The sequence below is a fragment of the Anopheles coluzzii genome, chromosome 2, assembly GCF_943734685.1.
Source record: "Anopheles coluzzii chromosome 2, AcolN3, whole genome shotgun sequence".
NCBI lineage: Eukaryota > Metazoa > Arthropoda > Insecta > Diptera > Culicidae > Anopheles > Anopheles coluzzii.
This window is the reverse complement of record NC_064670.1, coordinates 34,380,966-34,408,588: the sequence shown is the minus strand read 5'-3', so window position 1 is coordinate 34,408,588 and position 27,623 is coordinate 34,380,966. Positions and strand designations below refer to the sequence as shown.

Genomic DNA, 27,623 nt, shown 5'->3' with positions numbered 1-27,623 from the left:
TTGGAAAATCGATAAATATTGATCAATTTCCCACGGGCACCAACGGGGAGAACGAGAGCGAGAGAACACGATGGAAAGCTCGACAGAATTGCGGCCCATGCCACGGGCAGAGAGCGAGAGCATGAGAGACAGCATTGGGATGAGCGGGGGAGGACGGGCGGGGAAGGGTGTAGCGTTCCCTCCCACACAACAGACAAGCGAGCGCGCGCGTGCTAGTCCTTTTGCACACCAACAAAAAAAAACAGACGCAAGGGAAGGGCCTGTGTCGTCGCGATTCCACCTATACGCTGATATAGGACAATGGATGGAGAGGGGAAAGAAAAACCAACAAACGCGCCCTGTTTGTGCGCCATCATGCTCGGAACCGATGCTGCACACGTTTTGGTAGAATATAGACCGGATCCGCGCTACCGCACCACCGTCCCGCCGAACGGGAAAGTGACTGTTTTATGTGTTGCATCAACATGAGCTTCCGAGAAGTCCGTCCTGTTTGTATTTTACAGAAATTTTTAATATATAGAAATATACAACCATCTTGTTTTATGAAAATATTTACAGGAATGTAAAATTTATTCGAAGTAATACAAATTCTGGTTGAATTACTGGGTTTTCCAAGCCACTTCAATGTTGGAACTACAGATTTCAACTACGCTAAACGAATGCTGAAGGCTGCACGGGAGATTTAAAAACTGGAAAGCCAGATCAAAACAAAAAGTTATGTTTTCAAAATCGAAACACTATTATTCAATCGTAACACTATTATTCAAATTGACAACGAAAATGGGAAAATTAAATCAAACAATACAATTCATGAAAGAGACAAAAATAACAATATAAAACTAAACGAAAAAAGTACCAAAATCCAACACTACACCATAAACAAGAGCATACACACAAATAAGACTAATGTTAAACAAATAATAAGAAATAAGTAGAACAAAAAGCAAACAAATAACTCTGGTTAATCGAAGCTAAACATAGATAAAGTAAGCCTCTTAGTATGGGAAATTGAACACGCGTCTGATAAAACATAGGAGGATAATTCCTTTCTCGTCAAATTAACAAGACGAAAAAGCAGAAGAAAAAGAAGAAAAATAAGAAAAACAATAAAAGGCAAAAAGAAAAGACAAAAGACAAAAACGAAGAAATAGCATAACAAAAACAAAACAAAAAGCATAAGACAAAAAAGAATAAATAGAAAAGGAAGAAGAAGAAGAAGAAGAAGAAGAAGAAGAAGAAGAAGAAGAAGAACGTAGTTGAAATCTTCAGCTCCAACATTGAAGTGGCTTGGAAAACCCTGTAATTCGCTATACTTCAATATTAATTTCTTAGACTATTGGCGAACCATCGAAACCAAAAAGAAGTACAACATCAAAAAACTTTCTTTTATTACATTAAATTTACTTAACATACGTCTTTACCAATAAAACTGGTTGGTTTGAAAAATGTAACAGGACGCATGCATGCTTTAAACGAATGCAATCAGCTAAACGCCTAAATAACCTTTCTTCTCCTCAATTAAATCCTTCAAAGTACAAACTAATAGAAACAGTTCCCTTCGTCACGCAAAAACGTCCGAAAACGAGCCCAACAGCGAAAGCGAACATTCGGCGAACATGGCAGCGCAAACCGATTGACCGTTGCTGGCACTCATGCTGTCCGGAACCGTTTCCGCCTGCCCGTACAGCGAATGGTGCGGTTCCGCGACGGCATCCTCCGTGGCCGATGGCGTAAAGGCAATGTGCAACAGTTCCCCGATCAGCCCGCTCGTGTGGGTAAAGCGTGCTTCCGATGCTTCACAAATCGCACGCAACACACAGCTCCGACCATCGAAACCTTTTCTGTGGTGGCAAAAGAAGAGGAAGGGTGAAAAAATCCATAAACACGAACCCGTCGAATGGTAAGAATTGTAAACAAAAACATACTGCTCAAACAATTGCTCCAGCATACGATAGAACGTCCAGCGGGAGTGATGCTGCTGCTGGTGAGGTGAGCGTCCCAGTTGCTCCAGTGGTGGTGGCGGCAACGATTCAGTGTCCAGCTCCTGCCACCGCCCATCGTACCGTTCGTAGGGCGGCTCGGCATGCGACTGGGGTGCCAACACCAGTGGCGGCATCGTCGTTGGTACGGCTGCCCGCCGACGCAGTACCCGTTCCGTCTCCAGCTCGTGCCGATCGAGAAACGGCGGTATCCAGTGGGACGAGTTCCAGGGCAATAAATAGACCGACTTAAACACGTACCCCATCGTGACGGATTCTAGCTGGATGTCGGCCGGTATACCGAAGCCGCCGATCATCTGCAAACGTTGCGGATTGGCACGGGGAAATATTAGGAAGCGTTTTTGGCGTGACTGAGCTGCTGCATCGCCATCGACCGTTGACACGGCGGCGAGAAAGGTAAGCGCAACCAGAAGCGCCAGATACACTGCAGATGAGGTGCACATTGTTACAGTTTGAACGTACGACAGGAACTGAAATGCAACGAGTGGCTCGGCAGTGCGTTACAGATTTTGTGCCCTATGTGCTTTGCGAATTCTAGAGCTCATTTGCAAGGGTGTGCAATATTTGCCGGCTTGATAATAGTGAGGATCTTTAGCATTAGGGAGTGCACTTTTTTCCAGGGTGACACCAATGTGTGCCGTGAAAAAACACACCTTAACACTAACCAATCAAGAGGTAGTAAGGGATTTAACAACACCTTTGCTTTTGTAATTCTATTGTAAACTTTTAAGAATAAAATTCCCAAAGACGGCATTTTATGTTGCCGTCTAATGAAAGCATAAAATTCGTACAAAATGCTAAAACTTTGAGATTTGCAGGATTATGAGATTTGATATTATAAAAGATTCAATATCACAAAAGCACGCAGGTTAGAGATAAAATGAATAGATCAGCTATTTTAGTTCGTTTTTTTATTTAAAAATTTTATCACTGAAGAAGTTGTTCCAAAATCATGTGATGTGTTAATCAATCTGTTGCTATCAATATCAGAAGGATTGTATAATAAGGTTTGCATTAAAAAAGCACAAACATTGTACATTTTTTACGCCTAAAGCGGACTCCGTGCAGCAGTTTGTGGACTTCGTACAAGCCTCTTCCGGCATCTAAAACATCTTGGCACTATTAGACAACAATCAGAACATCGAAAGAAAGCCCAGTTCTTAATGGACGACGACCCTGAGTGACTTGAGGTTCCGAAGGAAGTTAAAATTGAAGACCGAGGAACAGGTGGCTACGTTGGCTTGGCCGGGAGAACGATGCATCCGACCAAACAGTGAAATAGTACCTGAACTAGAACTAGTCAAACCTTGCTACAATATGTGTCCATCTTAATCAAAATCCTTGCTCTTGCTCCTAAAGCCATCTTACACTCATAAGTTATATGATAGAAAGGAAAAAGGATAAATAAATGAAACAGGGATTAAATTTAACAATAAGAGAGGAAATCGGAAATCACAACGTGAGACTATTTTCTTTTTTTCTTTATTTTCATAGCGACTTTGAGCCAACAACATGAGATATCACTTCCGAAGAAACAATACTGTCCAGTCACGTAGAATTCTGGTTTCTATTACTTGTTTAGCAGAGAGAGAAAGTTCTGATGAATTGCATAATCATTCAACGGGAACTAGAGTCCGAAAAAGGTTAAACCACTGCATTGGATATTTCTAATACTGGGGCCCTTTCCGTTGTAAGTTCGTAGGCTGAAATTTCAGCCTGTCAGCTGGTTGCATTGTATAGCCTTTTTTCGAGTTATCTCGATCTCTATATATCGAGATAGCTATCTAAGTGGGTATAATATACAGGTGGGCTTATCCCAAGGTGTATAAATTTAGAAGGCTGATTTTTATCGCTTCTGCTTCTGAATGAAGATTTTAAGAGTGTTTTCTGTATTCGTCAAGCCTCCAGAAAGCTTGTTTGAACAAAACATTTCACCCATCCTGTCAAAAAGTGATATTAATATTTGGTTTAAAAAAAACATGCTCCACCACGTGATCTCTTTAATGCACCTTGGGGTAAATGTAAACAACACCGCGTTTTCGAGCAGGTACACGAATCTAATTCTAGCTTTGAGGCTAGAATAACCTAGACTGAAAATTGCAGGCTAGTTTGTTGTGTGGTTTTGTATGGAGTGTTTACATGATTTCAGTCTCCAACTGTCAAACTCGATACAAAAAACTGACTAGAATTGTGAAGGGCCCCACTAACTGTTTGCATGAATTTAGTTTAGTATTTGAGGTTTTCCTGGTACATTCGGGAACACATCAATTTAACACATCGAACAAGACCTTTTAATTCTGGTTCAATTCGATAAATAAATTTGGCTAAACAATGATTAATTCGATTAAACGATTTCTATCAACTTTTTAAGTCAAATGTACCAAAAGTTTCATTGCCATACATTAAAACATGATGTTAATAGTTGTACCATTACTCATTGCTAGCCGATCCCATACAAAACTAACTTTGACTCTTTCCAAGAACGATTATTGTGTCAAATATAATGAAAAAACTAGCCCCACAAATAGAACGAAAGTCCCCTTGCATTGTTGCCAACCTCCATTAGCCATTCTGGTTAACCCGCTTGGCTAGAACATTATTGGAACACACAACTGTCCACACAACACGCTCGCGTTCGGGGTTCGATGAAATATCATAACCCCATTGCGGCAAGATTCCACTTCAAACCATACAACACACCATAAAAAGCAGCATAAAGTGCATCGCATAGCGAAACAAAAATCAACACATCATCCCTTCCTCTATTTCCCTGCCCCACCTCGGTCGCGTGGCCGTCTTTTGCTGACGGTGGCGACTTTGAAAGTTGAAGGAACTCTCCTCACTCTTCGCGTTGGTATGTGCGTCCCCATCTGTGTGTGTGTGTCTGCGCTCGTGCAGCGAGCACTGGAAAAACTAGTTAATAGTTAAATCCAAAGTGTCCTACCTCTCCCCCCATCATTATGTGGAACAGAGACAAAACTGCACGGAAGTGTGTGTGTGTAAAACTGCAGAAGACAGCGCCAGCACTCCGTCCGAGTGTGCCACAACAGCTCAAGATGCTCTCCCCACTAGACACACGGTAATGCTGCTGGCTTGCTGGCAGCTCCTCTTCGTCCACCGAATGGAGCGGTGGCAGTGCCTATTACGAAAGGTACAGAGATGTACCCCGCCACTCTCTCCCCCTCCATTTACAGCCCTCAAATGCCGCTAGTGTGCAGATACACCTCCACTACACCTCCCGGAAGGTACTACACAACAGCACACAGGGCTATTTGCGCTGCGCTTGCCTTCAAGCAGTGAGAGTATGTGTGTGTGTTAGTGCATTCGAGCCAAACTGTACCGTTGGGCGGCAGCACTGCTCGAAAGGGCACCCGGCAGGCAGGCAGGCATGTTGGCGTTGCTTGCGGTGGAAGAAGATGTACTTGAATTTCAATCCATCGCCACAAAACCCACTCACCGTACAGCAGACCGCTCCACCGCACTACTAGTCCAATAGATGGTGCGCGAGTAGGACGCATCGAGGAATAGATAGAAAACGGAACACATTTCGCTCTCGCTCTCGCTGTACGGAAATAGTGTGCTGCTCCCCCGTCGCGATTACTGCGCGACTGCCTTTCCCCTCTTTCGCCCTAACAAAAGCACGCGTCTGTGCTGTGCAGGGCTAGACTAAGGGACGGTGGGGAAAGATAAAGACAGCGAGCGTGTGTACGGACGGGGGCCGTCCCTCTGTCCCTCTCGCAGCAAGAGCAGCGTTCAGCATAAAACACGGTCTCACTCAGTGCTGCTGGGTTGGCAAAATCGATCGAGCATGTTTTATTTTCGTTTCCCACCATGCGCTCACGCGGTGGATCATGGGCACACACCACCACGCGCGCTTACACCACACACGCAGCACCACGCACGCCAACTAGCTCGCTAGAGAGCTCTCGCTATGCTCTCACATAGCCATGCATCGCGCTCGCCTGTATGTGTGTGTGTGTGTGTGTGTGGAGGGGGGTTTGTATGCTCCTGTTTTCGTATGTGTTTGTTTTTACATATCCCACCAACGTCAAATGGCCTCCAACCACGGCCACGAAACATGGTCAAAGAGAACGGAGCAGGAGGGGGTGGGGGTGGATGTGGATGGGAGGGAGGCGGGAGGTGAATTGGATTTAAAATATTTTTTTACATGCATCGCTAGACCGAACCAACGAATCGATAGGAAGCCGTATTGTAAAACCAAAAAAGGTAAGATTTTCTTACAAAATAGATAAAATTAAGTAATACGACATTATTAAATAGAAAGATTTAGGAAAAAGTATACTTTTTTGTATGTTTACCACTTAATTGTTAAATTCATCTTGAATCATTTTTTATAATTCAATTTTAATGTAAACAACGCGAACTTAAACATTCGAATCAGTCTCCCCCCTTCGGTACTGTAAGACGGCACCAGTGTAGAGTTGACAACGGTCGTCATAACACGCCCACCACACCCATTCAGCCGGCTGCTAGATAACAATTATGTTTATAACGGCCCACCAAAAAAAACGGAAAACAAAATTACGGCTTAAGACGGTGAGACATCAAAAACAACTTAGAAACGCAGCCACAGGTCATCAACATTTGCTATCGACCTCACGCGATGCAATCGGTGTGACTCCATAACAACAGGCACGGACACACCCAATGAATTTGGTGGGCTATTTTTAATTCATCCCGAACAGATCGCCAATTCTCATCCTACAGGAAAATAGTTTAAATAAATGTTAAACTTAATAATAAATGTTAAAATTAACATTATTAACGTGAAATATTAGGCTATTCGAACTGAAACCAAGGAGTTGTAATCCTAGGAAAACATATAATTTTTAGAAACATGTACACTATACGTTACACCACATTTCATACGTCAAAAATCATTATGAGAAAGCATTTCTGTATGAGAAATTTCGAGATTTACATGGTTTTCAACAGCTCTCATACACTGTATTTGCATCACAATAAAGTTTCAGTTCTTACACATGATTTTCAACACATCACAAAGAACTGTCAAACTCAATACAGCTTGAGATGTGTTGAAAATCATGTGGAAGAACTGATAAATTATTGTGATGCAAATACGACATTTGACAGCTGTTGAAAAACATCTCGCAAGTAATGAAAAATGTTGTTAAAATTCTACATTGACTCAAAAATGCCTGTATTAAATAACACACAGCTGGAGACAACGGTCGATATGTGGCTCGAACTCGCAACAGACATGCTGCTGTTAAGTAGTGCAATTTGACAAATATACCAAGAGACCACCCCTGGCCCGCAGGATTAACAGAAAATATTCCCAAACATAATGAAAATATTCATACAAAAATGAAATAATAAGAAAGATTGTTTTAAATATTATTGAACGAGTTTGAAATACTAAGTACGCTATTCTGGATGAAATTTGTCTGTCCCACAAAAAAGTATCAGAGTTAGATGTGTAAAGCTGTGTGTGTAAAAAACTGTAAGCTGAAAACTCAAATTATGAAACAAATACACTATTTGACAGTTGTAGAAAAACATCTTGAAGGCGAAGAATAATGATGTGCACGTTCGAAAGTGACTTGGGAATCCCTGTAATACACAAAATATTCTAAATACATCAAGTCTCTATGTATAGTTTATACTACTCCCAACGAATGTTTGTTTCCGTTAGTGCTTCGCGATTTAATGACTTATTCAACCAATTATAAATTAATATATTTAATTTTATGATTTTATTCAACGAAACTAGAACGAACAATAAAAAAACGATTCACTCTCTATGCGATGAAATCACCGCAAGCAGCCACCGGCTGGCTAATTAATGCATTCAGCGTGTTTGAATAAATAAACAAACGCCATCCGAAATCCGCTGCACCATTAGCAGCCTGCAGGGACATACATCATAAAACATTTAAGTTTACCATTATCAGGCTAACCGAATCCGGTTTTGCCGCTGTTTATTGGCGATCACAAAACACAGGGAACACAGGGCATGGATGGGCAGTTATAATAATAAAACATTAAAGCACAGGAACACTAAACCCGGCCAACGGAACGGCAGGAAATTTACCAAAGCTTCTCTGAATCGATACCATAAATTCGTGAACGAAAAGCCACATCGGAAAACGCGATCCAAGGGAGAGGAAGCTCCATAACAGTGACCTAGATGCTTATTTTAGCTAGTCCAGGGTTGTTTTTGCTTTTTACTTTTTTTGTTTTACTTGGAACCGTTTCTCCAAACCGGAACGGCATTTCCTCCCAAAACGTACTACACCCAAGCACACGCACACACAATCACACACACCCAACGGGGCAGCACACCGTCGTGTTTCATTATCGATTTGACGACATAATTAACGTGAATATAGCATGTGAGCACTATTTTTAACTACCATTGCTACACAACCCCCCTCTGCCCATCGTTACATCATGCGTCGTTCGCTTATCGATTAGCATCGATTGACTTGTGTGTGTGTGTGTGTATGTCTCGCTCGCATGATCATTGGCAATGTGGTGCTAACCAAAAGCATGTTTCCTTGATGGCAGAGGTCAAAACACCGGGAGTAGAAGGTTACCCTTGTAGTGATAAGCACTTGAAGGGGGAGTGGGTGAGAATTTCGTTTGATGCAATCGTCACAGCTATTCGTTGGGTTGGGTTTGTCAAAATCATTCACAGTACGTAGCACCAGCTCCTCCAATCGCGCGCTGCCTTATCGCAACACATCGCTGGTTTTATCAGTGAATGAGGTTGCTTCAAAAATAGTCTATTACGTAACGGAAGGACTACTGTCGGGGAGGCGTTTCTGCTCGGGTCAACGTGATATGATAACGTTGCTATTATGGCGTCACGGTTGCAATTATAAATATCATCTCAGATAAAATATGGCCAATATCATGAATTGGGGGAATTTTCGATAATCACACAATAAAAATTAAAAAGTTAGCCCCATCAATAATTTTCATAAATATGTATATATATTTTTAAAATTGTTTAATACTGCTCACATACCCCATGTGCAATTTAGAAATAAACTTTTCTATTACCAGCATATAAAAAAACAGAAAAATGTGGGATATTAAGCATAGATTTGAGTCATATTTTAAATTGAAGAATGTAGCTAATAGACACAAAAAAAAACTAATCACATCATCCAATAAGAGCACTTAAGTAAATGGTAATTTGGTTGCAAAAATAACTATACAAAAGGTTCAAGTATGATGGTTTTTCTAGTACGAGAGATCTCCCAGTGGCGCTCTGCCTTGACACCTACGTATGGGGCGGACTGGCATAAGTAAAATGCCGTAGCCATGACCTCCCACATTGAGCATGTGAGCCAAAATACAAGCAAACCCCCCTCTGTGCAACCAACGCACCGTGGATTTAATCGTTTTGGCGCTTCGGGAGGTGCAACAAACTGCCACAAAACAAAACAAAAACAATACTCATAATGCAAAAATAGCACACCAGTTGGGGACGGTTTCAGGCCATTGAAGACGTTGTTTGAATGGCAACCAAATTATCGCACAGTATTATCAACGAGGACAAAACAATGAAACAAAAAAATATAACTGAATACGAAATTGCCATATACACTTCTCTGGCACGTCTTATTCAAAAATAAAATAAAATTATAAGGCATTTTCATTTTTACACCGCACTCGGAAGCTTATCATTACGTAAATAGCGCGATCATGGTGCTTCACGATTTGCTCTCGCTCCGCACCATCAACGTGAGATGAAACATTAAAAATGCCGTCACGATGCGCCAGGCAATCATATCACAAACATAACCATTACGGTATTGATTACAATCCTACAAAACAACGCACAGAATTAAATTAAAAAAGAAAACTGAATTTCACTTACACGATGATCATGTTTTGATCGCCGCCCGCTCGTCTCAACTCCTGCAGCCCCCACACACACACTAACACACACACACCCTTGTCACAGCTTACACACCCTTCCCAGAAGCACGATGCACATTTCCTTCCCTGCTCGCAATAGGCAAAGCTCGCATCTGAGCACACTCACACACACACACTCAGACACACGTCTCGCAGCACACATTTGCGCGCATCTTGCTCTCATTGCTTCTCACTATCGCCATCGTGATAGAAAACCGTTTCTCACGCTCTCTCACCACCGATTGTGCTCACCACTGATTCACTTTTGAAAAACTAAACATACACACAGCAGACACACACGCTTCATCATCGTTCGCATCATCCGCCGCCGGTTGAGTCGTCGTTTGCTCCACCTGCAACAACACCAACAACACCGCTAATGATGACGTCGGCAATGACCGCAACCATGACGGGGAGGAAAACAGTGCACTATGTAAATAAAAAGCACCACAGCCGCCCGTGGGACTTTGGAAGTGGGAGAGTGTCGCCACGTCCGGAGGGGACGGACGGGTTAGCGAGGTGCGGTGCGCGAAACTAGCCCGAACGCATATCGACACTTCCGCAAACGACACTATGAAATGATATCGGAACAATATCGTCCACAAAATACACAGAAGCGACACACACACACCGTTGTATCTGTGTTTTGTTAATTGCTTTCTTCGCCCAATTTGTTGCACCGGGGACCAATGGGGATGATGGTCAGCAAAATCAAACCAAGCCCAGTAGGCTACGATGAGCTTCACTTCATAAGCACACTGTGATATTAGTGGGGATTGTGTTTGTATTTCTATTGTGACTTTTTCACTCTCTCCCACGCGACATTTGCTTGCACGGGGCTGGGCCGGGTGTGTACACAAGCGCGCGCTGCTGACAGTGGACTGATGTTATCAACACGCACCACCAACACGGAACAGCACGAATAAGCCTCCGCACACCTCACACACACATCACGTCACATCACGTCTCACTCACGAAACTCACCGCTGCTGCTGGGGCTGGTTCACGATTCACACCGCACCATCGTACCACCAACCAAACCAACCAACACAACCAGTGCGCGACCATGCGCGGCAAATACGCATCAATTTTCGCTGCTTTCTTTTGCTTTCCACCATACCTTTTCAGCTCACACTATCATCAGCAGGCAAGGCGGACAAGGGAAGAGAGTGAAACGGTGATTTTTGATTTTCCTTCCCACTCTCTCGCACACACACACACACACACACACACACACACTCCAATGCCCTTCAGCCCTCACAGAGCACACCAACGCGGGTAGCTACGCACAATCTCACACGCGCGCACGGGCTGCTTTTCTTATTGTGCTACCTTCACTACCTTCCCGCACTACGCACATGGTCACATACGCAGAACAACAGCGCCGACGTCTTGCGGGCGGCGGGTAGTATTCTTCTGGCGTGGGCTGGAAACACTACAGCACACTACACAACACATTGCACACTGTGGTTTCGCTTTCGTCTTCAATCAGCGTTCAACATCAGCGTGGAGTGTTTTTCCCCTGGTTTTATGGTTTGTTGGGCTGCTGCAGCTGCTTCTCTTCCTGCAAATGTGATAAAAGATGGCTTTTACTTTAATTTATAAACACACCTAAATCTATAAACACACACATACATACATAAACACACGTACGGTAGCGCGCACGCCCCATACTGTGTAAATGGATATGAATCTTCGACACACACACACACACACACACACACACACACACGGTGGCAAAAAGAAGGAGACGAAGAGGCTACGTGAGAAGTGTGACGTTGGGTGGCGCGCGCGCCCCGTATCTTCTTCATTTGGAACGCGTTTTCCTCGCCTTTGCCCGTACAAAAAAAGACGGCATCACATTCACGCACACACGCACACACACTCGCGCGTACACACGCGTACATTACGCACACCGCAAGCGGCGGTCACCGACACCCGTGTTTCTGATACCCATCGCACCAACTCGCCCTTCACACCAGCCAGCCCATCTCACTACTCGAGATAGGTTTTCTTGTCCCTACTTTACTAAGTAATTTTTGCTTCTAACCATTAGATTGGGATATTTTTAAGGTATTTTTCATCACATGCGTGGTTTGTTGTTTGTCTTGTAATTAGCCTTCAAATTAAAAAGCGCCAAAGCAACGCGGATTGGAAAGCTATGCCAGTGCCATTCCATGAAGCAGGTGAACGTGTTTGATTGTACGATAAATTACACGTAGATGTTTCTATTTTAATGTATCAATTTCAAAATCACAACACAAAATCACGTCCATGCAAATGCATCTCATAAGATTATTGAGGAACTAGCAAAACGTTGTTGTGAAATTGAAGACATCTCATTTCGGCTTTTCATTCCCTCGCGGTACAAACAACAAGCCAACGTTCATCGCGAGAGCGTTGAACTTTGATCCAACACAGCGTCGTAGCTTTTCCCGTGTGGGGAAGTAAATCAAAACAAGTTTCACTGGGCGATGCTGGTGGCATCCATCCCCGTCGTCACATGGTGCTAGCTTTTCGTATGAATCTTCCCCATCTTACCACTGTGGGGGGACAAAACACACACACACACACACACGCGCATGCACTTTTCCACTGCACTATCGCAGCGCGAAGCGGAAGCACTTCTAATTTTACCCAACTCTATAGTAAAATATTCTTCAATAAAGTTCACTTCACACAACGAAACAACCGTCCGTGTTCGCTGCAATTCTTCCCCTACACACACACGCACACACTCACACATCCACACATAGGGCACGTTTAGTGAAAAACAGTCTACACCAGAGGAGGCCGTGGTGGTTCTCGTTCGAACGCACGTAACTACAGCCGTATGACCGCAGCCACCTCAAAAGAACGAGCAACACACCCGCAAGAAGAGCGCAGCCCCCGAATGGCGGAAATGATGGTTCCCCAGCAAGAACCCGACAGTGCAGCGGACCATCGGAAGCACGATTGCTGCGGGTAGAGAGCAACGGGAGCAACGAGGGAAGCACGGAGCCTTCCTCTTTTTTTCACCAAATAAAAAAACTACTTCTTTCCCCCTGCAACACACACGCAGCGACAAGAGAACGCGAGGCGTGGTTGCGATGGTGTTGGTGCGGCAGTGCACAGAACCACACACACACGCACACACACACACACTTGGTCGCGCGGAACAGACGACACAGAGCTGGCTGGGGCTCCGTACGATTTTTCAGCACGATTTTGCTCACCTTTCGCACACGATTTGGCACACGGCAGAGGTATTAGGGAGCGAAGGCGTGCTTCCGCAAGCGATTTTCCACCACACCAGCCAAGTTCGGAGGATTTTTCACGCGGAAAATCGAATTCTACCGTGCCTGCGGTCTGCACACGCACGTCCAGTTCGCTTCTTCACTTTCTCGCTGTTGTCGATGGTGTTGGTGTACGTGCACTGGTGACAGCTCCAATGGCAAGGTATGGCCTACGGGAGGTTAGATCGTCCGTAGGCTGCCACGCGGCGCCATTTTATAAAACCGCGTTTGACAATCACTTTCCCGGTGTTGGGGGGCAAATCTACAGCCAATAATTTTGTAATGATCGTTAAAATTCTAAAATAGAAACGGTCATTTATGAAGCGATACATTTAAAATAATTGCCCATTTTGCCAATCGACTTTTCTCAACAGGATGGTAGCATGCCCTAAAAAGAGAAAACAGCTTCACTAAGCAGAATTTTGCCTTTATTGTTTAAAACGTTGCTTCGAAAATGTTGCACCACAATAAAAACAGCACACCTCACCATCATGGGGAGAGCCCTTTTTCGTGGCAAAAATTTACGACTTGTTTGTACTTGTTCGGTACGATTGCGGTTTGCGTGGCGGCAGCGGAGCAGCGGCGGTTTACAATCACAATTAGCTACACTACACTTTGCTCATGCACAATTACATTGCCGATATAATTACATTGCTTTCTTTGCAAAGCCTGAATTTCCTGGAGCGCTTCAACCGTATGAATCCGCGGCATGATATGCAAGTGTCTCCTGCTTGTTAATCTTCATCTGCTAAAATCTGCTCCTGCGTTCAACCAAGCGGCGTGTGAGTTAAAAATGTTAAAATATAGGGGCAGGAATTGCACGACGAGATTCCGCTGTCACTCTTATCATATTAGATGCAGTTTTGTTTTCTCTTCCACTCTTTCTGTGCGCTGATGATTGCTGAAATACATTTGCTTGCGATGCGGTTCCGGAGGGATAAGACGAGGATCGCCCCATGGCTGCAGTTGCAGGCCGGCGATGATCACAGTTTAAATCTACCTACAAGTACAATCGTGTCTTTCGTTTGGCTAGACTTCCTCTTTCTTACAGTGGGCTAATTGTTTCCTCATTTTTTGTTTCAAATTGAACATGAATTATTTTGTATGTTTGTTTCTTCTCGTTTTTTTCACTTCTAATGATTATGCGCTTCCGATATGCGTATTTCTCTTCGTATCGCACCCGTTTTAAATCGCGCTATTGCTTTGCAAAGCCAATGCTGCTGACAATCACAAGTCAATGTGCTTATCGCACCTAACACCAAAGCAAGCTCATTGTAGCGCACCATGCAGTATAGATAAAAACGTTCTTATTCTAACAACTCTCTTCGATATCTATTAAAAGCACCATCGTTGGAGAATGGAAAATGATAAATGGGCTAGCTAGCTAAAATGTTACTTATAATGGTGTGATGGCGCTTCAAAGCTCTCTCCCTGTCTCTCTTTTTCTGCTTCCTTTCCCCTATAGCACTATTCATTATTTAATATCATTATTTCTAACGTAATAAAATCGACGGGTTTCGCCTAGCATTAATAGCTGCTGTAAGATCGTGCTAAAGATATGTAAAAGGCAAAGTGTGAGAAATGTGTGTAATGGAAACAATTTCAGCATAGCGATACGACTAAAGCGAGATTCTTAAAGACTCAAGCAAACTGCTGTTTTAAAACAACACTCTGCAACCTTGAACAAAAAAAACTCCTAAAGCTAACTAACAAGCACTGTTTCGTGTTGAGCAGTTTAAGTACATTGAATCACAAACATTTTCCACACTGCAATGTGCAGTGTGTGTGTGCCACCTTTCACACAAGCTACGTTCCCGGTGGGATGATTACGCGGGACAAACCGATTGCGCGGCTCAAACCGATCACAGATTGCCGGAGTTGTGCCGCTGCAACACGCTGTTAATTTTCAACCGCAAAGGCGATAGATCAAATTTACCGAAGCGTGGTAGCGATCCGAACCGCTTGCTAACCGGTGTGTTGCTGGCCGGCGTCGGAGCAGCTGGCGATCCGCATGCGCTTTCGACATTGGCTTCCAGCGATTGTTTCCCACCATCCATACATTTGCTGCTCGGCGGGGAAGAGATCCGTGCAAGGGTTGCATACTTTTGGTACAGCTTGGGTGAACCGCCGCTCGACACACACTCGACCGCATGGGGAGCGGCATCCTTCGTTGGAAGGCGCGTGCCATGTGATGTACGCAGTCGCCGACAGTTTCCTTTCGGTGTACGGAACGACGCTTGAATGCGATCGTGTGCTTCTACCGTTGCATCGGGCATGACACGTTGTGCCGATCGGACCGTTCGTGGGAGCGTGGTGACAGCGGGTGGAGTGGTCGTCATTCGATCCCTTTCGCTGCAAACAATTGCACCACCACATTTACTCTTTCCACCACTCACCGTGGGCGGTGTTCTGGGTAGATCGGCGTTCGGATAGTAGGACGGAATTTTATCATCCACCGAGCAGCGATGCTTTGCCGTACCGTCCTGCGAGTTGGTGTAGCTTTGCTCGCTTGCACTGCTAACGCCGCTGCTACTACTACTGCTGCTGCTGGTAGAACTCGATCGAATGGGCTCCGGCAGCCGCTTCTCCTCCGTCCCTCCCATGCTCATGTAGATGGATTCTTCGTTTTCTTGCTGACCACACAATCGCGCACCTTCCGCTGGCAGTGGATTGTTTCTATAGATTACTGCGTCATCCAACAGCTTCTGCCGGTTAAACCCGGTCCCGACTGGGCCCATCTCCAGATAGCCATCTAGCTCCGACTCTCTGATCGGTGGTGGATGACGCTCCACGAGGGATGCTTGCGGCAGGGAACTTTTTTCCGTTTCACAACCATTCCCAGCGATCGCTGCCACACAACCAACCAGATTCACCGTGGATGAGTTTACCGAACCGTTAAATCCTTCAAAAACACGCTCCGAAATGTTCAAGCGCCTCATATCCGGTAGAACTGTACTGAAACCTTCCGGCTGGTGGTCTTGCTTCTTGTCACCTTCCGCTGCCGGTGGCTCGGAAGATAACGACACACCGGACATATTGATGTACTCGGACGACCCGAAGCAACAGTCCTCCTCGATGTAGTCGATATCGGGCTGCAGAAAAAACTCCGACGTGCACGACCCAACGCCATCGGACAGATTGTCGCAGGAAACATTTCCAGCCCCACCATCCTCATCGTACCGGCCGCCGCCCGGTGCATCGCTTACCTTCAACCGGCTTAAGTCGGGACTGGAGAAACTGTTCCGCTTATTTTCGACCAACCGCAACTGGCCCACCTTATCGCGATGCACCACCGCAGAGGAGGAGGATGGACCGGCGGCGGCGGTAGGAGATTTCGTGTCCGCTTTGCTTTCCTTCCGGCCCGTGCTCTTTTTGGCCGAATCTTGAGAGTTCGTGCTCGTGGTACGCTTGCGGCCAAACACTGACTCTAACCGTAGCCAGTGGTGACGCTTCTTCTTCATTAGCTCCACTTCCGGCGCGGTGTACGAACGCTGCAGCTCTTCGAAATCTTCGTTCGTATTTAAACGCTTACGCGGTGGCAACGGTGGCGGCGGTGTGCTAATCTCCTCCCCGATCGGCTCGCTAGCCCCGGCAGGGCCGAGCCTCATTTCCTCGTAGATGCCGGAAGCGATCGATGCGCGCGATAGGCGCGATGCATTGCCGGCCGCAAGGTCGTCACGAATTTCCTCGTAAATGCCTGACATGCCCGAAATGCGCCGGGACCAGTTGTGCGCCGCGCTGCTGTCCGTCCGCGCCGCCGCCACCACCGCCACCGGTACGGTAGGCAATGGGCCCAGTATATCCTGCAAATCCATAATGTTCTGCGTATTGTCGAGGTTCTGGTAGATGCCCATATTATCACACGCATCGGTTCCACCTCCCGCCGCTCCCGCTCCGTCGGCTAGTGGGTCGAGCGGTTGCATCTCCTGCCGTATCTCGTACATCGGCGTTCGGCTGGCACGCCGCAGCTGCATCATCTCCTGCCGGTACAGCTCCAGATTGCGGATCGATTTCTTCATCCAGCGCAGATGCCGCTCGCACAGGAGCTGCGTTTCCAGGGCGAAGTAGGCGCAGCACCGTTTGCGGTTGTTCTTCCAGAACAGCCCGTACGAGTGCTGTTTCGTGCGCGAGGTAGCCATCTGTACGGTCAGGCCGGGAATGTTGATCCGCACGATCAGATCGGTGGTAAGATCGGTGGGCGAGGAGAAGAACGAGATGCGCATATAGCACGGGAAGCATTTGACGGCCTCGACCCGCACGAAGTACCGCGACCAGGACTGTGTGTGTGTTGTCGTGTGGATGGAAATACAACGTTCAAATGTTTTAAAATCATGTACATATTTACGAAGCACGTGCATCAAGTCTTTTTGTTTACCTTCATGTGGGAAAACTCCAGCTTCCTTTCGCGGATGTCCAACTTTACATCCATAAACATGCTTATGGTGTTGTCTTCCATCGTATCAACGCGCGTGACTTTCGGTTACTATGGTTATGGGATGAAATGAAGATGATTGCTCTGTAGTAAAGTGGGAGGGAGAAAAATACAAAGCCACGATTTAGTTCGCAAGATAAACAAACATCCCGTTCCGGAGGTTTCGATTACGAACACGGTAGTAATGTATTGTAGCGGACGCCAAACTCTATTGCACAACTAATTTGAGATGATAAACCATCAAAGCACCACATGCATGCAGCATCCACCACCCCATTTACCCTCGCACCCATTGTGTATAGTGGCGCGCACAAATTGGCGGCCTTGGAGTGGCGGTACACGCCATCAGCTGCCATGCCGCCCGGTTGCACGAAGCAACCCGCGCTCGTGCCACTCCACCTAACGGGTGTTCTCTATGGAGAAGCAATGGTTCGAAGGACCTTCGATACATTCCTACCTTTATGAGAACACGTGCAAACGTGGCCGACAAGGCGTAGTATTATTGTCGCGTTTGTCAACGGCCAACAGCAAGAAAGAAAAAAACGACCCACGTTTGACGTGCTTTCTCGTGAGCGCGCACCGACGCCGTTGGTCCAGCTGCGGCTGCTGCTTGCGTCATTTGGAACCGTTTAGAATCTTCTTCAGCGTGTGTATTTTCGATGGAAAAGATGATGTGTTTGTTTTTGCATACGATATGAGTTACGCGCGGTAGGGGAATTTTGTTTGACGACAAAAATAGTCATCATGACTCGTCAACTTCCCCATCGCAAATCAGAAAAGTACACTACTGGGGGATATTTGGTGTGTTAATTTTGCGCTGCATTTGCGTTCAATCAGACAAAGGGCAGTAAAATCTAATTTTTGCACTAAAATATTATGTTACATTGTTCACAACACCGTGAAAACGGCACGAGATTAGCTCATTGGTAGACCTTTTTTTCGTTTCTAAATCTGTATCCCGCCAAAATCACTGAACCTCACTTATCGCCCCGGTTAGAAGTTACTCCAATGCTTACCTGGATCCTATTTTGTCTGCTTCGAGTACGCTTCAGCACTGCTCAACCAGTCATCAGAGGGTCGTTTTCAGCGAAGCATGGGCAAAGGAAGCATCATCAATCACACGTACGAAGCACCGCCCCCTCCGATATGCAATTCTCAGCGATGCAATTTTCTACCGAAAGGAATGCAACTAAAACGTGCTCTGGCGGACACAGCATCCGGTGGGCAAATTAAGGCATCCGTTGTTTTCTCTCCTCTTCGCTGTCTTTACATCCGTCTCGAAGTAACCACCTTTTCATACTGTGCGCCCACCACTTGCATACACAACGGCGATGTGGGGTCCACTTTTTACTCCCGATGCACCAATTACAATAGCACGCTGAATGTGACAACAACTAAAAAAAAAAGCACAACCAAACTCGCCAACCGTCCGTTTCAGCAATGGAAGCTGCTTTGATAGTCGAAACAAATCGCACAAAATGGTAGCGTCTCCATTGAAGCCAACCGAGGCAAGGCACGTACAGATTGAAACAAACCCCAAAACGTTGGCTACGGCAGCGCGTGTGTGAATGTGTATGTGGAGAGGATGGATAGGCGGTGGAAGCAAATTTGCACTGTCTGTTTACCACACCCGCAAAACAGGCGGCGGCGGCGGCAGAGAGCATGAAAAAACGGCGTTTATTTTGGTTTGTGCGCTTGTGCGTGTTTGCAACGGCCCAGCCAGCCAGATGGGGAAACGTCAAACGAGGGCGGCGCGAACTGTCACAACTGTCAAAGCAACGCACAAACGTACGGTGGCGTTTGTGCAAAAATATGCATTAATTTATAGCGTAAATAGCGTTTTAAAGTAATTTGAATTTTTTTTTAAATTATAGTTAACAGATTCATCTTTACAAGCTTTCCAATCGAAATTGTTTAAAACAACAAAGAGTGCCCCACTTCACTCTACTTCATGAAACACCAACACATACACGACAGCTGATTGTGTTGCGTTGTCATCATCGGGCTTTGTTTATAGCCGTTCCATCGCTATCCCATCGTGTTTTAGCGGTTGTATTTTGTGTTAAATTCTGTAAGTTTTAGCAAAGCAAACATGTCCTCAAAGGAAGCCAAAGCCGCCCTAAAGGAAGCCCGCGAGGCGGTAAAGAACAAGAAGTTTTCCGATGCAATCAAGCTGTGCAATGTAAGGCCGGTGACATGTTTCGTTGTTTTGCGCCGTACCGGCATCGGAATTGCTTACCTTTTCTTCCTCCTCGCCCTACAATTCTACCACAGAAAGTGCTCAAAGAGCAGAGCGATAACTATATGGCGCTGTTGCTGCTGGGCGCATCCTACCAGGACAGCGACAAGAAGGAAGCGGCCACCTACTTGAGACGGGCGGTAGGCTGCACCGCCGAACCACCGATCGTGGCACTGCAGGGACTGGTCGGCTGTGCCGACGATACCGAACTGCCCGACGTGTGCGAAAAGCTGCTCACGCTCACGCCGGACAAGTTTGCCGATCTGCATGCGAAGCTGTTCGGTGTGGCCGCCCGGGGAATGCTCGGCAAGGCATTGCGCCTGCTGGAGAGGGAAGCGACTGATGCCGGCTGTGAGGAGGCGAGAAGAGCTTCCGCCTTCGAGTATCTCGGCAAGTTAGTGGCCCAGTATACCGAGCTCGAGATCACGGAACCGGCCTTGGTATGGGCGAGCAATGTGCAGCGGCAGTGAGAATGTACGATTAATATAGGAAAATGTGTAACTTTCCAGGTCGGCACAGTGCTGGAGCGCGAAATTCGTAACGATGGTGACGTGTATCAGCATGACAAGTTCAATCGCTACCTGAAGCTGCTCCATCGTGAGAAACGGTACGATCGGTTGGCAGCGATCGCCGCTGCCATGCACGAACGCTTCCCGAACGACATCTACCCGCTCGAATGGATCTGCAAGCTGTACAGCGAACGGATCGTCCCGGAGGAAACGCTCTCAACTGTCCTTACCCACAGCCTGGAGCACTACTTCGACCGAGCGCTAGCCATCGCACCAAAGTCTCCCACCGTTCTGCTGGCGAGGGGAAAACTTCTGTACGAGGCGGGCAAACTGTCGGAAGCCGAACGGTACCTAAGGCGGGCGAACGAAATTCAACCACTGTGGAGCGCATGCATGACACTGCTGGCCGAAATTTACTTCCGCCAGAAGGCGTACGGACTGGCGGAAAATCTGTACCGCAATATGAAGGTGCAGAGCCGGAACTACGCCATCGCACTGATGCAGGACGAAAGCGAGGAAAAGTTGCGCGAAGCGAACCGCTGCTTCGCGACACTCTACGAAACGGACCGGTCAGTGGAGCTGCTGTTTCATTGGTGTAAAACCAGCCTGCTGCTGGGCGAACACGATGCGGCCGAGCAACGGATGGGCGAACTCGAACCGACTGAGATCGAACCGGACCAGCTGGATTATTTGCGTGCGCTGCGCGCAAAGATGGCCGGAAATGTGGAACAGGCGATCGAAATTCTTTCACGCCACCCGGCGAGCAGTATCTGCCTGCTGGAGCTATCCCTCGTGCTGGACGGCGTGGAAGGCAGGCGGGACGATAGCTTCCTGGCCGCACTGAAGGCAACCAAGCTCGATCCCAACAATGCCGCCTGCTTCTATCGGCTCGGCAAGCTGTACCAGCAGCAGGGCGATGCGCTGCGGGCCCGCAAATGCTTGGAAAAGAGCGTCCATCTCAGTCCGGCGGCAAGGAATGCCGTCATTTTGCTGAGCGGCCTGTACCGCAGGTACAACGAGTGGGATGCCAATGCGGCGCTGCTTTCGACCACGTTTTCGCTCTGTTCGGGTGCGGCCAGGGCTCAGCTACTGCTCGGGCTGCATCATCTCGGTCGGCAGGAGTATGACGAAGCGATCGGCGCCTTCCGGACGGTGCTGCGGTACGAGGTGAACAATCCGACCGCCTGGGAAGGGTTGGCGGATGCGTACCTGGGCCGCGGGTCGTATTCGTCCGCGATGAAGCTGTTCGAGAAGATAACGGAGCGTGACCCGGACAATCCGTACCCGCTGCTACAGCTGGCCAATATTAAAAATGTAAGCATGTGTATGATTTGATTGACGATATGTTTGAATTGGTTTAAATTTAATGCAATCCCTATCCTTTCCTGCTCCATTAGACCGTCAAGCAGCACAGAGATGGATTGGAACTGTTCGAGCAACTGCTCGCCCGACATGAAAACTACTTTCCCGCCATCAAGGGCGTCGCCGATTCGCACATGGGGCTTTGCTTCTATCGGCTCGGCCAGCGTCTCGTTGGTCGTAGCCGCGATCACGCCCAGGCTTGTGTGGAGCATCTAACGAGGGCGATAAAAATGAAACCAAACTTTCTCTGCCTGTGGCACCAGCTGGGAAAGGTTCTGGACACGGTTGCAGCGTTCCCTTCCACCCATTCGCATCTGAGCATCGAGGGCAGTTTGGCGGGAAGTGTGCAGCATCAGCGCGTACTGCTCAAGCGTAACCAACTGTCCGAACTGGCCGCACGGTGCTATGGTCGCATTGTGAAGCAAAATCCCGACAACAGCGTGTACTGGTACGAGCTAGCCGCAAATCACTTCCGCCGCGCCATGGAACTGGCACCGGCAAACGCTGATCCGAATGGTACGAACAGCGAGCGTGTAAAAATGCTATACATTGCGCAAGATATGGCGAAGCAGGCGATCAAGCTGGATCCGGCCCGGTGGCAGAATTGGAACCTGCTCGGTGTGATCTGTGCCACGGGCGAGGTGAACAATCTCGCCCTCGCCCAGCACTGCTTCGTGGAAGCGGTAACGGTGGATCGGAAGACGGCCGCCGCCGCCTGGAACAATCTGGGCGTGCTGTATCTCGGCCACGGTCCGCTCGGACTGGCCAACAAAGCGTTCGGGCGGGCGCAGCAGTGCGACACCACGTTCATGAACGCGTGGATCGGCCAGGCCATGATTGCGGAACGGGTCGGGCAGATGGACGAAGCGATGGATCTGTTCCGGCACTGCACGCAGCTGGGCTATCATCGTGAGGCCGCCCTCGGGTACGCGCACTGGGTGTGCTCGATCGTGAACGAGGACAACTATCACGAGAACGAGCGGTACCGGTTCGCGATCGATGCAATGGCCGCCCTGCCCGTTGCGCACGATGCGATCGGTTGGCACTGTGCGGATTTGGCCGACCGCTCCTCGGTGGTGGCATTGCGCTTTCTGGGCAATCTGAGCAGCCGGCTGGGACTGTGGCGCACCGCTTCCGATGCGTACGGTCGCGCGGCGCAAGCTGCAACGAACCCAGCGACGAAGGATCAAATTTTGTGCGATCTGGGACACTGTTTGACGAAGCAGGGGCGCCATGCGGAAGCCGTCCAGTGCTACGAACGCATGCGCGGGGAACCCGGCTTCCGGGCGGTGATTGGACGGGCGCAGGCTTACTTCCGTGCGGCACAGTACGAGCAGTCGTACGCCGAGTACGAGCTGGGACTGAACCATCTCGCCAAAACGGATGCCGAGAAGGCGTACGTGCTGATTGCAATGTCCGCGATGGTGTACGCTTTCCACGGACAGGATGCCGCCAGGACGGTGCTCTTTCAATGGTAAGTAAGAGCACGCGTAAGCGCAAGAACGGTGGGATCCGAAACTAAACGACTCTCCCCCAAAACCTTCAGCATTGCACTGCCGCAACCTCCGATTGAGGCACTGTTTTCCGCCTGTGCACTCGGACTGCTGCACAAGGACGCCATGCTAACGGATCTCGTCATCAAGGAGCTACGCAAACACGAAGACGATCCTGTCCAGGGTCATCACGTGGTGTTCTTCGTATCGGAGTTTTACTGGCAAACTGTAAGCAGAGAGGGGATCTTGTAAGCATGTTGCATTCATTCGATTAATATTACTCCTATTTTGTTCTAGCAACAACCAAAGCAATGTTATACCTATCTGCTGTCGCAAATGCATCGTTACCCTCACCGGCCGAAGCTGTGGCAAGTGCTAGCCATGACGCTGCTGAAGCGCTTTCGCACGTCGGCCAACAATCTACGCCTGGCGTGCAACGTGGCACAGGGTGCGGTCACGCTGGATTTAGCCGACCGAAAGCGTCGCACACGTGCTGGCGATGCGGCCAGATGGCTCGCGGTGGCGAGTGAAGCCATACGCCCGGTGGACAACCGACGGTGCCGCATTCTGGCACAGCAGGCGGTGCACGCGGATCCAACCAACCGTGAAGCATGGGGAGCATTCTTACAAATGACCCAATAAGTACCGATCGATCCGGAAAGGATAGTTTTTTTTCTTCAGATAACTTTATTGTAAATAAACAGAACATGGCAAGATAGCTGGGAGCTACGTTAGAAACATTTATTTTAGACATCCGAAAAAAATCGCGATGCCCATTCGCACCTACTTTCTGTACATTTGTAGTGGTCGTTGGAATCCGGCCGCCGAGTGCCGCTGTACCGGCAATTCCGTACACTCGCTAAACCCAACCTCCTCGCCCAGCAGGTACCGTTCGAACATCGTGGGCAAAAATTTTATGTTTTGAAAATTGCGCGCAATCGTTTCGTTTAGATTCTTGCGCCGTTTGTAGCTGCTCCACTGTTGCGCTTCCAGTATCAGCACACCGCCCGGGTGCAGCTGTCGGTACATGCGCTTGAACGCCAACCGCAGCCCATCGTCGCCAAAGTTGAGCTGCATCCATTTGGTCACCGAAAGGCACAGTATCACATCGAACTGAGGTTTCTCCAGCTCGAGCAGTGCGGCATCGTCGTAGATGTAGTTGGCGCGCTGGAATTCGACCAGCTCGATGCCGACCGTTCGACCGTTTATGTCGCCCATCTTGTTGCCCGCGATCAGCGTGGTTTTCCAGTGTTTGCGAGCGTCCCGAATCAGATCACCGTCGATGTCTATGCCGATGATGGAGGCGGGCTGGCAGGCTAGCGCTACCTGGACCGTAAGCGCTCCATTGTTGCAGCCAATGTCAAGAATCCGCTTCGATTCGAACAGTTCCCGCCGCTGCACGAACGCCCGCAACCGTGCGTCGTCGGCCGGAGTTGCATCGTGATTCCGGTAACCGTAGTAGCGGTTGTAGTTGCCGTAGGGAAATACCTTTTTCTGTCGCTTGTCCCTTTCCTTTGCCGCCCGTTTGGGTGCTTTCTGTTGCTAGAGAGCAAACGAAAATGGAATATTTGTCACTAACGATGCTGTATCGCTCACCGTCCTGGTGTGTTCCTTACCATGTTTGATGCGCTGTGTTGTGTGGAATTTGACGCAGTATTTTCTTGTGCTTCGAGGGCATCGCTATGTGCAGGAAGTTTCTGGTTCGTAGTTGCTGTTGAATTCATGTTTAAAGCTAAACTTTAAATAACTATGCAAAGCTGAATATTTACTGCGCTTCACCGGCTGATCATCATCAGCAAAAATGTAAACAAATGCAATGACAACTGTGCCGGTTTGGTTTGAGTTTTCGCTGTTGGTGGTTCAGAAATATTTCACCGCTTGAAATATTTCGCACGCGCGTGAAACCTTTCATTCAAATCGCCAACGGCTCAATCAAACGAAAGAGAAATAAAAACGCAACCGTCTGTGTTTATGGTTTGGAAATCAGAATTGTCAACTTTATTGTAAAAATAGCATGCAAATGGTAGCTTGTTCAGCTTCCCGACAATCCCTCAATTTGGTTTTCGCTTTCAATTAAGCACCCCCACCTCCTCCCACTGCACCTTTAGACGGCGGTAGCAAATCCGACACGATCGTTACCCATATCGAACTCGGTGTAGTACTTGCCGATGAAAACGTCTCCCAAAATCCACAGCGGTCCGTTCGGTGGCGGAATATCGATGCCCATGAAACCGGACAGACAGATCGTTTTGCCCATCTGGGCGACGCGCAGAATGTAGTCGGCACCCTCCAGCGTGAACTGCTTGCCGCCGAGCGTGAACGTGATCTTGGGCAGGCTGGGAATCAGCGAACAGTCCACCATGTACTCGCCGTTCAGCACCGGCGTGCCACCGATGGCCTTGTTGATGGCCGTCACCTCCGCGACCGGGCCCGCAATCAGGCTGGTACCGGTATCGGCAATCGCTTCGCACCCATTATTGCAGTACTGGGCGTCGCCCACGGTGACGGAATCCATCTTGAACTGCCAGTACGCCTTCCGGTCCACGCTCAGGTAGGTAAAGTCTCCGGTGTAGTGCTTGGAGTCGGAGCCACCGAAAATGATCTCGCCACCCTCCGCAGCGCTCGGATCGCGGTTCAGATAGAACGAAAACACCGGCGTATCGATCTTGCCCTGGTTGAACATGTTGTAGAACACGGGCATTACGCCGTCGACGGAGATCGATTTGTAGGCCAGGCCCAGAATACCGTCAAACTTGGCGGCCACAAACACCAGCCCCGGCTCTTGGATGGCTTCGGCGAACGTTTGCTTCTCCACCGGTACACCGCCGACCGTAACCGTATCGGTCGACAGATAGCCCGACAGGCTACCCGAGCCGTACTGGATGTGGAAGGCCGTACCATTCTTCTCGAACGAGGACGACTTTTTGGCGTCGTACTTGTTGTGCATCAGGCAGGCAATGTTCGTGAAGGAGCACTGCTTCGACGGTACCCACAGGTTGGACGAGCCGGTATCGAACACCACCTTGAAGCTTTGGGGCGGTGTTCCGATCGAGATGGCACCAAAGTATTGAGCCTGCGGCGAAACGACAGTGGAAATTACACGTTAAAACCCATCCCATCCAACGAAACAATTCAAATAACAGTACAAACTTACATCGAGATAGTTGGACAGCGGTTCCGGCACCGGGCCAGTTGGGGCTCCATACTTCAGACGGAGCTGTCTAACCTCGGTACCAACGCTGCGGAAATGGTCGCGAGCGGACGGGGCTTTGTGTAAAGCGACTCTACCGGGTTGTGGGATGAGAAATGAAAAGAACAAAATTACGGTCAGATTGCGATTGCGGTTCAATGTATAATAATCAAAAACACAGCATCATTATCAAGCACGGGGGCAGCCGCGAGATGAACCACCGTATCTGAGGGCAGTGAAATGTAAATCGTACTGTGTAGAACGAATAGGCGACTGTGCCATGAAAATAATCGGTAATGAGATAGTGATTTATCAATCAACTAAAGTACCACCAGGCAGTAACTGTGCGAATGTATGAGTCACTTGCGACGCCATTCGTGCGCTTGGTTCTTTGTTGTGTTGCGGCAACACAACAGTCGGTTCATAGTAGGCTGACCTAACGAACAGACACCCCGCATATGCTGATAAGATGATAATTAAATTATAACGACCGAAAAGGTCCAAATGAAGTATGAACTAAAAAAAACATTTCCTCTAGCTTACCTGACGAAATCGGCATATCCGAGAACGGCCATCGCCAGAAGAACGATGGCGACGCCGAAAGTGCGTGCCATTTTGTACTTTGTTTCACCGAGACGAATGTTCCTTCGAATTGTCGATTTTCAAGTGCTGCAGAAGAAAGGGAAACAAAGTTTAAACTTTAGCACTTTTGTAGATTGCACAAGCTGTTGAACTGTTCACTATCGCTTTTGGGTCGTAAATGTTTTTGTCAACACATATGCAGCCCGACGCTTCTAGCAAACCGTAAAACTGCTGAGTCGCATAAAACATAAGAAAGCTAGGGGGTCAACCAATGTCTGGGGGGGAACTTTGTCATTTACGTCGTAGGAAAGGAATAAAAAAAGACTTTCACCAATATTGAAGATATGTTCACCTTTCCTTCCCGAATTTCACCAGCGCGCTTGGTGTTATGAAAAAGTGAGACTGCACTTTTACGGCTTGCACTTGCTTACCTTTTTATACGGATGCGCTGTTCTTTCTCTCCGTTCTTGGAACTGACAGTCCACACTGCGTACAACCATTTTCCGTACACCGGCGAATTGCTTCGTCTGCAAAACGTCATCGATTGGTTCGTATTTGCCAATAAACGATGTATTTAAGCTTCCAAACAATTAAAATTGATGTATTTGAAATTAAAAATGTCTAATG

The 27,623-nt window shown here is 47.8% G+C and overlaps 6 protein-coding genes across 15 annotated transcripts in view; 1 reads left to right on the top strand and 5 right to left on the bottom strand.

Annotated features, from left to right (window-relative positions):
• The window catches only part of LOC120953660 (histone-lysine N-methyltransferase, H3 lysine-79 specific), a 40,897-nt gene extending 27,544 nt beyond the window's left edge, over positions 1-13,353 (bottom strand). For 3 of the 7 annotated variants that reach the window (XR_007452006.1, XR_007452007.1, XM_049606290.1), the window contains exons 1-2: positions 13,130-13,349; positions 9,874-11,478 (exon numbers count right to left, since the gene is read on the bottom strand). The gene's annotated coding sequence lies outside the window, so the exon portion shown is untranslated. Of the gene's footprint in view, positions 1-9,873; positions 11,479-13,129 lie in introns of all 7 variants that reach the window. The other 4 variants (XM_040373799.2, XM_049606287.1, XM_049606288.1 and 1 more) reach the window with 4 other exon arrangements.
• On the bottom strand, positions 1,365-2,777 carry LOC120953662 (uncharacterized). Its single transcript, XM_040373805.2, has 2 exons — positions 1,926-2,777; positions 1,365-1,841 (listed from the first exon to the last, which is right to left on the bottom strand). Exons 1-2 carry the CDS (start codon positions 2,441-2,443, stop codon positions 1,562-1,564), a joined length of 798 nt encoding a protein of 265 aa, XP_040229739.2. The 5' UTR covers positions 2,444-2,777; the 3' UTR covers positions 1,365-1,561.
• A 246-nt stretch (positions 13,354-13,599) lies between the features above and the next one.
• LOC120947874 (uncharacterized) lies at positions 13,600-19,302 on the bottom strand. The gene is made up of 3 exons (XM_040363679.2): positions 18,638-19,302; positions 17,565-17,705; positions 13,600-17,466 (listed from the first exon to the last, which is right to left on the bottom strand). Exons 2-3 carry the CDS (start codon positions 17,643-17,645, stop codon positions 15,052-15,054), a joined length of 2,496 nt encoding a protein of 831 aa, XP_040219613.2. The 5' UTR covers positions 17,646-17,705; positions 18,638-19,302; the 3' UTR covers positions 13,600-15,051.
• A 187-nt stretch (positions 19,303-19,489) lies between these two features.
• Positions 19,490-23,942, top strand: LOC120947873 (tetratricopeptide repeat protein 37). The gene is made up of 6 exons (XM_040363678.2): positions 19,490-19,803; positions 19,896-20,300; positions 20,370-21,683; positions 21,767-23,205; positions 23,278-23,452; positions 23,522-23,942. Exons 1-6 carry the CDS (start codon positions 19,714-19,716, stop codon positions 23,864-23,866), a joined length of 3,768 nt encoding a protein of 1,255 aa, XP_040219612.2. The 5' UTR covers positions 19,490-19,713; the 3' UTR covers positions 23,867-23,942.
• On the bottom strand, positions 23,941-25,045 carry LOC120947876 (probable RNA methyltransferase CG1239). Of its 2 annotated transcripts, none has more exons than XM_040363685.2 (2): positions 24,841-25,045; positions 23,941-24,760 (listed from the first exon to the last, which is right to left on the bottom strand). In XM_040363685.2, exons 1-2 carry the CDS (start codon positions 24,946-24,948, stop codon positions 24,008-24,010), a joined length of 861 nt encoding a protein of 286 aa, XP_040219619.2. In that variant the 5' UTR covers positions 24,949-25,045; the 3' UTR covers positions 23,941-24,007. The 2 variants fall into 2 exon arrangements, with proteins under 2 accessions (XP_040219619.2, XP_040219618.2); XM_040363684.2 differs by having other exon boundaries at positions 23,941-24,766; positions 24,841-25,044.
• A 147-nt stretch (positions 25,046-25,192) lies between these two features.
• On the bottom strand, positions 25,193-27,525 carry LOC120947875 (lysosomal aspartic protease). 3 transcript variants are annotated; one of them, XM_040363681.2, is made up of 4 exons: positions 27,428-27,525; positions 26,958-27,083; positions 26,379-26,508; positions 25,193-26,297 (listed from the first exon to the last, which is right to left on the bottom strand). In XM_040363681.2, the coding sequence occupies exons 2-4, from the start codon at positions 27,026-27,028 to the stop codon at positions 25,329-25,331; spliced, it is 1,170 nt and encodes a 389-aa protein (XP_040219615.2). In that variant the 5' UTR covers positions 27,029-27,083; positions 27,428-27,525; the 3' UTR covers positions 25,193-25,328. The 3 variants fall into 3 exon arrangements, with proteins under 3 accessions (XP_040219615.2, XP_040219614.2, XP_040219616.2); XM_040363680.2 differs by having other exon boundaries at positions 27,349-27,434; XM_040363682.2 differs by lacking the exon at positions 27,428-27,525 and adding an exon at positions 27,328-27,421.
• Positions 27,526-27,623: the final 98 nt, after the last annotated feature.

Excerpts from the sequence above, each read along its gene's own strand:
- LOC120947874 (XM_040363679.2), bottom strand. The coding sequence starts at position 17,645 with ATGGAAGACAACACCATAAGCATGTTTATGGATGTAAAGTTGGACATC. Across the intron at positions 17,467-17,564 it reads TGGAGTTTTCCCACATGAAG|TCCTGGTCGCGGTACTTCGT; the intron begins GTAAACAAAAAG and ends ACACACACACAG.
- LOC120947876 (XM_040363684.2), bottom strand. The coding sequence starts at position 24,948 with ATGAATTCAACAGCAACTACGAACCAGAAACTTCCTGCACATAGCGAT. Across the intron at positions 24,767-24,840 it reads AACACAGCGCATCAAACATG|CAACAGAAAGCACCCAAACG; the intron begins GTAAGGAACACA and ends TTTGCTCTCTAG.
- LOC120953662 (XM_040373805.2), bottom strand. The coding sequence starts at position 2,443 with ATGTGCACCTCATCTGCAGTGTATCTGGCGCTTCTGGTTGCGCTTACC. Across the intron at positions 1,842-1,925 it reads CTGGAGCAATTGTTTGAGCA|AAAAGGTTTCGATGGTCGGA; the intron begins GTATGTTTTTGT and ends TTGCCACCACAG.
- LOC120947875 (XM_040363681.2), bottom strand. The coding sequence starts at position 27,028 with ATGGCACGCACTTTCGGCGTCGCCATCGTTCTTCTGGCGATGGCCGTT. Across the intron at positions 26,509-26,957 it reads GGATATGCCGATTTCGTCAG|AGTCGCTTTACACAAAGCCC; the intron begins GTAAGCTAGAGG and ends ACAACCCGGTAG. Across the intron at positions 26,298-26,378 it reads CGCTGTCCAACTATCTCGAT|GCTCAATACTTTGGTGCCAT; the intron begins GTAAGTTTGTAC and ends GTTTCGCCGCAG.
- LOC120947873 (XM_040363678.2), top strand. The coding sequence starts at position 19,714 with ATGTCCTCAAAGGAAGCCAAAGCCGCCCTAAAGGAAGCCCGCGAGGCG. Across the intron at positions 19,804-19,895 it reads ATGCAATCAAGCTGTGCAAT|AAAGTGCTCAAAGAGCAGAG; the intron begins GTAAGGCCGGTG and ends ATTCTACCACAG. Across the intron at positions 23,206-23,277 it reads AGGACGGTGCTCTTTCAATG|CATTGCACTGCCGCAACCTC; the intron begins GTAAGTAAGAGC and ends CAAAACCTTCAG.